Here is a 9434-nt window from a genome sequence, read left to right as displayed (position 1 = left end):
ACAAAAATACTATTTTGAAAAATGCAGAAATAATTTTCACTCTTTTTCTTCCCTTTCTATTTTTTTCACAAAAGAATTCCTTACTAAAATCTGATTTCCAAAGAAAGACTCACTGCATTTCTTTTGTTTGAAATTTATATTGCTTAATAATCGCCACACACTTTGTGCATACTTTGGGTTTGAACACAGAATTTATTAGAATACATAAATGGTGAATTTTAATAGAGAAATCACTTTATATATTTACTTTTTAATATTTTTTTTTATTTTTGTTTTATTTTAGTGGTTGAAATGTAAAGTACTATGTGAGTTTGAATTAGGATTTAAATTATTCTGTTACTATGTAAATTTTCATAAAATATTAAAAAAAGTGTTTTGAAATAAAAAAATTCAATTTAATATTGGCTTAACTTATTTTACTTTAATGATAATAATTATAAACTATTAATTTGGATACATAGTTTCACATAATAATAATGCTCAATTTTTTTTATAAATTAAAAGTATTATTTTTATGTTTGTAACATTATCTATTTTAAGTATCAAAAAGAAGTATCTCATTTTATAGGACAACATACTGTGAACAATTTATGAAAATAAAATCTCAAAAATTCAATAGGAAGCATCTATTATTTCCAAATTAATCTCAAACATATTACTCATTTTTCCAAATTTGAAAGTATAGTAAAGTAAGTACATTTATTGTTCAGCAACATTTTTCCATCAAAAAGAGATGAACGGCAGAGAAAGCAAGACCAGGAGATATAGGAAGGAGATTCACACACCAGAATAAATTCTAGTAAATTCTCAAAATAATAATAATAATAAAAAGAAAATAAAAAAGCCAAAAACTATTTGTCTCGAGCACAGCCCTCTTCCCATCGCACGTGCCTGCTTATTAAATGCCACGTCATGCCATAGCTTCGATGATGGTGATGATGATGATGATGAGGGTTTCTGATAGAGCTAAACCAGTGGCTTTAGATCTAAATATATGGTCCTCACACTCTTATTATAGTCTGCCATAGCAGAGAAGAGAGAGACTCTTCAAAAAAAAAAAAGCTTCATTTTTTTTTTGTTAATAGCTATATTACTACTACAAATAACAACGCCCAAACAAAAAACTACAAAACAAAGAAAAGAGCTTTATTTGCAATACAAGTTGAGAGAGAGAGAGAGCTTATCTTTCTGAGAGTTTTCACCCATAAAAACTCGTCTTTTTATTAGCTTAGAACTTCAAACCACTTTAGCTTAAGCTTATTAGCTTTTAACTCAAAAGAGTTGATAATGGGAGAGGTACTACTGCTACGCTCATTGCTTTTTGTTTATTTTAATGGCTTTTGTTGTTGTTTTTGTGTTTTGGGGATGATTCTGATATTTGGGTTTGTGTTTGTTTAGGAGGAAAAGAAACCGGAGGAGAAGAAAGTTGAAGAGAAAAAACCAGAAGAGGCTAAAAAGCCGGCGGAGGAGAAAAAAGAAGAGAAGAAAACAGAGGAAGAGAAACCGGCTTCGGCTCCAGCTCCGGCTCCGGCTCCTGTAGCTGAAGAGAAAAAGGAAGAGAAGAAAACAGAGGAAGCTTCCAAAGACCAAGCTCCGCCGCCTCCTCCGCCGCCGCCACAAGAGATTGTTCTAAGAGTTTTTATGCATTGTGAAGGTTGTGCTAGAAAAGTCCGCCGCTGTCTTAAAGGGTTTGAAGGTTTGTGACCGTTTTAAAAAAAAGTTTGAAACTTTTTTTAAAGTTTTGTTATTTAGTGGTGGAGATTTGATTTGGTGTATTTTATTTTTCAGGGGTTGAAGATGTGACTACCGATTGTAAAACTCACAAAGTGATTGTTAAAGGAGAGAAAGCTGATCCACTTAAGGTATTGGAGAGGGTTCAGAGGAAGAGTCATAGACAGGTTGAGCTTCTTTCTCCAATTCCAAAACCACCAACAGAGGAGAAAAAGCCTGAAGAGAAAGAGAAGCCTAAACCAGAGGAAAAGAAAGAAGAGGTTTTTTTTTTTTTTTTTTTTAAAAAAAAATTCTCTCTGTTTTTGAAGAAAATTTCAACTGGGATTTTCATTTTCTTTAATGGGGTTTGATTTGATTTTTGATATTTGATGTTTCAGGTTCCAATCGTGACAGTGGTCCTAAAAGTTTACATGCATTGTGAAGCTTGTGCACAAGAAATCAAAAAGCGCATAATGAGAATGAAAGGTTAAGATTTTTCACTTTCATGCAATCAATTCCTTCAATTTTCTTCTCTTTTCAAAGTTTTAAGATTTTTTTTATTTTTTAATATATAAAAATCTATTGACAGCATGAAACGGATCTTTTTCTGCAAAATTAATAAAAATTAAGAGCTTTCACTGTCTAACAAATCCTCTCAAAATCAATACATTCTTTTACACTAATAAAAAAATATTTAGATTCCCTCAATTCAATCCACTACTTTAGTGTCTAGTCTAGATCCAATTTTGTTTAATTATGATTATTATTACAGGAGTGGAATCAGCTGAACCAGATCTAAAAAGCTCACAAGTAACAGTAAAGGGAGCATTGGATCCAACCAAGTTGGTTGAATACGTGTACAAGAGAACAGGAAAACATGCAGTGATAGTAAAACAAGACTCGGATAAGAAAGAAAGTAAAGAAGAGAAAAAAGCTGAAGAAGGTGGTGAGAAAGACAAAGACAAAAAAGGTAGTGGTGGTGAGGGTGGTGAGGGTGCACCTGCACCTGCAGCAGAGGGTGGAAAAGAAGAGAAGAAAGAAAAGAAAGAAGAAGGTGATCAAGGTGTTGTTGTTGAGGAAAATAGTGTTGTTGAGCTTAAGAAGAATGAGTTTAGTTATTACTATCCACAACCAAGGTATGGTATGGAAAATATGTATGCCTATAATAACAATATTAGTATTGCTTCTGTTCCTAATGCTAATATCTATAATCCTAATGCCTATAATGCCTACCCTCCTCAGTATTTCAGTGATGAAAATCCTAATGCCTGTTCTGTTATGTAAAGAGAAGAAAAATTAAAAGGGGTTGGTTTTGAGGGACAGGAGAAAATTGTCCAGAAAATGAGGGGTGGTGATTTGGGCTCTGCTCTGTTGGATCATGTTCTTCTACTTTGGTTACCCTGTTATGTGTAGGTCTTTTTTTTTTTTTTTTTTAATGGGGCCCTTTGTATGATCTACAGATACAATGTAGAATTTTGAGGCTGCTTATGCTTTTGTAATTTTTTTTTTAGTTGTTCTATATAAATATGAAAGAAATAATTATGAAAAATGGTAATCATCATCAAAAATAAAATAAAAAATAATGACATGTAAATATTTATTATCTTCTATTTTTGTTATGCAGCTTGTTATATTTTTTCAGTCACTTGTTGGTTGGTTATAGAATTATAAGAATTAATGCTAGTATGCAAATGTCCTTAAAATGGTGTATCTTTTAACTATTGAAATTATTGCATTTTGAATTTCATTAGTTTCATTTTACTAATGTAACACCTAATTTGGATGAAAGTTCTGTAAGTACATGTTAAAGTTGTGGGTATGATTTAGACAATTGTTATGGGGTATTAGTTTTACAATTAGTTGGCGATATTCATTTAAATTGATATTCTCTAAAATTTATTTTATTAATTTATATAGGACTGGATACTTAATTACACTAATAACGATATGATACTAAAAAAAGTGTTAATTATCATTAATCTCTTTTAGCATTTCTCTATAGTGGACGATCGAACTTCAAAAGTTTAGAAATATGGAGAACAAAATTGAAAAAGGATTATAGGTGTAGATTGGGGATAGGATTACTTGCCTGCAAGGGATATGGCTCTGAACTTTCATTTCAAAATTAATTGATGATGAGTAGAGTAGTTTATATTCTTATATATATAGTTTAATATTTTATCATTTATTTCAGTGGGATAATGTTTATAATAGTGTATGTATGTAAGTTTGTTTGAGAAAAATGAATTAGAAGTTTAATATGTAAAATAAAATATGTATTTTGATGAAGGTGGTGTGTCACACTAAGCAAAAAGTTGGTTGGATTGGGGAAGTGGTTAAAAAGCAATTGAAAATGAATGAGGAAAATGGACCAGAAAAGTTTCTGAGTTTTAGCACTTACATTGGTTTTGATAGATGAATTGACCAAAATCATTCCATTGAAGAAAAAGAAAGAAAATGAATAGTACAATTATTAGGAGCTACCTAGCTAGGTCTTTGATATATAAATGTACCTTTGAGTAAAAAAAATTAAATATTTAATATTTAGGCACGAATTTATATAGTATTTCTTTCATATTTTAAATATTTAGGAGCTACGTCTCATTATGATTTGGAAGAAAAATATTACAAGACAACTTTAATTACGACTCACTCTCCTTGTCACCAATTTGTCAAATTCAGCTTTTTAATATATATATTTTTTTTAGAATAAATATAATTTTTCATATGAGTTTTGCTTATTTATATACACCTAACTACTAAATAATACAATATTATTTTTTAGATATATAACCGCCATTAAGGTATTTATTTAATTTATTGGAATAAAGCTTCATATATCAGATATACATATTTTGTACTAAAAAACGATACATATTTTTTTATATGTATAAAATAAAAAATAAATATTATTTTGGACTTTGTGTTTTGTAAAAATTATTAATTGAACTCTCTGTTTTGTTAAATAATAAAATAGACCTTCTGTGTTGTTAAATGGTAAAAATAGGAACCTGAGCTTAATTTTCAATAATTTTATTATTTAATATAATCAACTTTAAGACAATTTCTAACACGAATAGATACAAAATATTTAACTAGTTTTGTCATAACATCTCTAGATCGGATTATTATTAAATTTTATTTTGACAAAAAATCAGCTCAGGGTTCCTATTTGTACAATTTTAGAAAATACAGGGTTTATTTTGTAATTTAACAAAACAGAGAGTCCAATTGATAATTTTTACAAAACACAAGGTTCAAAATGGTATATACCCTAAAATAAAATAAAGTAAGTTTATATAGTAAGTTGTTTAGATAGACTCTTTATTTATTTTTGCATTTAAGATGATCACGTACATTGCACTTATATAAGTCACTTGTAAATTTTTTAAAAAGTTTTGAATAATATACAATGCTAAAAATAAAATTCAAATAATTTGTTACACTCGTGGCTATTTTTTCTTATATACATAGTAAATAATTATTTGAACTTTATTTTTGGTATTGTAAAGTATTTATAATTTTTTAAAAATTTATATGTGATCCTAAATGGGTACTACGTATACGATCATAAAAAAAACAAACTAAAAAAAATTTCTATATGCTAAAATAGATAGGAGGTCTACTAGAACACTCCTTTAATTAAGAGGGTATACTAGAGAAATTTCCTATATAATATTTATATGTATTTTAGGGGAGTTCTATTTTCACCCCATAAAATGATAGTACACCTTATTATTAAAAAAGTAAATTTTAAAAATTACTCAAAAATATTTTTCTAAATTTTTTTCCTCACATTATTTTATATTAAATTCAATATTTATTTCGATTTTATTTTCATACTTTTTTTTTTCTAAATGATTTATATATTTTTTTTTATTTTTTTTAAGAAACTTTCATATAAATTTTTATTTATTTTTTCTGTCATAATATTGAAAATATAATTTATTTTATTTGATAGATATATTTTTTAAGAATATAAATTTAAAGAAAAAAGCAGTTAAAAAAATTAATATATAATTAAAGATATAAATTCTATATAGAATAAAAATTATTAAAATAAAGTATTTTTAAAAGTTTTTAGATTTAAAATAATTGAAATTTACTTATTTTATTATATTATTGGTATTTTACTATATTATTTTATATTTTATTATTTGTCTTTAGAGATTAAACTTCATGAAAGAAAAAAGAAACAATTATGTCATCATTTATCATTAATTCGCCTAGGGTTTGCATGTGATATGTTTCATTTAAGGACAAATAATCAAATATTGAAAAATAGTTGAACCAAACAGAAAGCATGTACAAGTACATACAGCATGTCTTAACCAAAGTTTTCTCTACATTAAAGAAAATAATAAATAATAATAATAGAATAAAAAATCTGAGTCAGCATTATTTATAGAAAAAGAATTGAAGAAAACTATGTTATAAAAAACGTTAATTATTTCTTCCTTAAAAATTACAACTCAGTAGAAAAAGTTAAAAAAAAATACAAATAAATTACCATTATTCAACCTTTGACACTGAATTTCAGCCAAAGTGCTCATAAAAGCATAAAGGGTTTTCAGGTTTTCTTTACCTTAACAGTTTTCTTTATCTTATTCCCTCAAAAACATGTTGGTTTTTATTGTATGGTAGATATGTTTGATAATATATATTACTCAGAAGAAATAAAACATTTTTAAGAATAATAATTAAACAAACGCCCCTAGTATATATGTTTTTCTGTGCCTTTTTAAATTTGGTTTTGGACTATAAACGCTTAAAGCCGTGGTTTTTACTTATATGGTTAGTTGGTTACATATAACAACAACAACAATATGTATATAATAATTTTTTAATTTTTTTTTTTAAGTTTTTCAATAATGATTTCTCTGAAAAATTTGACCTTTCTGTTACCAGTAGTATTCTACACGAGTTTACTACCTCTTTTCTTGTTGATGGGTCACAATTTTATAGATTTACTCAAAAAGCAAGTAAAATACTTTACATCTAAATGATATTGGAAACCCCATTTTTAGAAGACCACACCCAATATGTATCTTATTCTCATATTAATATATATATTTTTTTCTCTTCTTATATATAAATATATATATAAAAAAAAAATGGTGGCTTCCTAGGTAGGCATGGCAAAAAGATCCATTCATTCGGATCGGATCAGTGATCCGATCCGACGGATCACTACTGATCCGAAACATTCGGATAGTTATTGGATCTTGGATCAGATCCGACCCGCCCCGCTTAATTTTTTTACGGATCGGATCTGACCCGATCCGTTTTAAATGTATATATATATTTTTTTAAAAAAAAAAAGATTTTTTACTTTTTAATATATTTTTTTAAAGTGTAAGGCCAGTGGAATACCACCATTAAACATATATGATCTGCCCATAGACCACACTATATATTATTATTTTAATTAATTACTCTCTCAATTTAATTCTTATATATATGCGTACATATATATATAAATAAAAAATATATATGTATACTGGCCAATCTATATTTTAATTATTTGATTATAATAATTATTATTATTTGCAAAATTCCCTACCTTCTTCTTTAAGGAAAATCTTAAATATAAGGTTATAATAAGAAAGTAAAGTAACAAATGTTATACAAATTAGATCGATTTATGTATAGGCACTGTTAAATATATTAATTTGTACAATAATTTACACTTTTATATTATATCACTTTTATATATGTATGCAACAATAATTTATATTTAATATAAACATATTATTAATTAATAAGAATAATATTTAATTTTTGTTTATCAAATAAAAATACTAATTAATTAAATATTATAATAATGAGTAATTAATACCATTATTTGACTCTTAAATATTTAATTATTTAAGGGGCATTTGCTAATATTTTTATTTTTTTAATTTTTTTTAATTTTTTAATCATAAAAATAAAAGTAATTTTTTATTTTTAAAAAATAAAAATGTGTTCTATAACCATTTTTTTTTTAATTTTAAAAATTGATAAAAAAAAAATATCACTACAAAAAATCTTATTTTTAATCACAACAAAATTTGTGACTAAAAGTAAAAAAGTTGTAACTAATTATAAACATCATTCTTATGTTGTTACTAAAATAGGTCCATCACTAAAAGAATTAGTTACAAAAATTACAATTTGGTGTGACTCACTATAAAAAATTTTACTTTTATTATTAACATATTTATTTTTTTGTAGGAGCCGTACAGACTAAATCTTGAAGACTAGAAGAACCATATAAAAAGTTCATAGTTAATTTCATGTATTTTTTTAGAGGAGATTTATTTCATGTAATCATCATACTACATTATTATTGATGATTATATTAGTGGAATTTCTAAAATTTGGTAATTAATTTTCAATAGTAAAATTACATTTTTATGTGATAAGAATTTGATATATATTTTTTTATTGATTTTGACAAATAAAATAAAAATATATAAGAAAAAAATGATGCATTATTAGTTCTTAAACAAATAAATTTTGGAAAAAAAAATAAATTTAGATATAAAATATATATTTTTTTTTTAAAAAAAAAGTTAGGTCGGATCAGATCCGATCCGTATAAGGCGGGTCGGATCAGATCCGATCCGAGTATCTAATCCAGCGGGGCGGGGCGGGGCAGATCCGTATATGATCTGGATCAGGTCGGATCAGAGTCGGATCAGATCCGACCCGCCCCATTGACATTCCTATTCCTAGGTCTTGGTAACTTTCTGTCACATAATCTTTGGATTCTATTATTTTTCCTATATTGGGTAACCACTAACAAAGTATAAACTACTAACTAGTAACTACACACCAATAATAATAATCTGAATAATCATATTCAAAACAAATGCAAAATATATAAATAATTTGGGAAATGATTGTTCTTGTGGGATTCAACAAATTATACCTCTTCTTCTTATTATGCAAAATTTTCTTCAAAATATATATTTATTTATTTGAAATATTTGTTCTGTATTGAATAGTTTATAAATAGAAGCATTTTATTTTTTTCTCCCCCAAAAAGTGTTGACATTATTATTCTCTATTGTTTTGTTCTATATAAACCCTAAATAAATATTTAACTTTTCATTTTTGTGGAGGAGACAATTTAGTAATCCGTGAATGGTCTTTTCTGGTCATGTAATACACAAAACCACAGAAGTTAATTAATTAAAACTGGCTTATATCTTTTCCAAAACTTTATTAAATAAAAATTTCAAGTTTTTAATTATTATAACCATACAAATACATGCCCTTTTGATGATATATATATATATATATATATATATAAATTATATCTACTACACTGAAAACTAGCTATATATTCGATTGGTTGTGAGAACAAGTTTGTTGGTGAAAGTGGTGTTAGGTCATGAAGTAGGACACATTATAGGATATTGAACATAATAAATAAAGATATAATAATGTGAAAAATAGTGTTTTTTTTTTATCATAACAACAACCCAATGTAATAGTAGCCTATATGAAATATTTATATATAAATATATATTATTTAGCACATGCAATGCCCTTATGGTGGTTTGTTTCATATATTTGAAAGTAACATGTCGAGTGTTGTGCCAACACTGTTTATAACTATAGCATATTAATGTTTTTTTGGCATTAACATTATACATAAATAAATTCAAATTTTTCTTTCAAAAAAAAAAAAATAATATGTATATAATATATATGATTAATGTTATATGTATTTA

General features: G+C 26.2%; 1 protein-coding gene across 1 annotated transcript; it reads left to right on the top strand.

The window, feature by feature from the left end:
• The first annotated feature begins 890 nt into the window (after positions 1-890).
• Positions 891-3259, top strand: LOC115709109 (heavy metal-associated isoprenylated plant protein 7). Its single transcript, XM_030637142.2, has 5 exons — positions 891-1296; positions 1399-1696; positions 1789-1991; positions 2109-2196; positions 2483-3259. The coding sequence occupies exons 1-5, from the start codon at positions 1288-1290 to the stop codon at positions 2992-2994; spliced, it is 1110 nt and encodes a 369-aa protein (XP_030493002.2). The 5' UTR covers positions 891-1287; the 3' UTR covers positions 2995-3259.
• Positions 3260-9434: the final 6175 nt, after the last annotated feature.

The sequence above is a fragment of the Cannabis sativa genome, chromosome 3 (genome assembly GCF_029168945.1).
Source record: "Cannabis sativa cultivar Pink pepper isolate KNU-18-1 chromosome 3, ASM2916894v1, whole genome shotgun sequence".
NCBI classification, from domain to species: Eukaryota; Viridiplantae; Streptophyta; class Magnoliopsida; order Rosales; family Cannabaceae; genus Cannabis; species Cannabis sativa.
This window is presented reverse-complemented; position numbering and strand designations above follow the sequence as displayed.

Excerpts from the sequence above, each read along its gene's own strand:
- LOC115709109 (XM_030637142.2), top strand. Across the intron at positions 1,992-2,108 it reads CAGAGGAAAAGAAAGAAGAG|GTTCCAATCGTGACAGTGGT; the intron begins GTTTTTTTTTTT and ends TTGATGTTTCAG. Across the intron at positions 2,197-2,482 it reads GCGCATAATGAGAATGAAAG|GAGTGGAATCAGCTGAACCA; the intron begins GTTAAGATTTTT and ends TTATTATTACAG.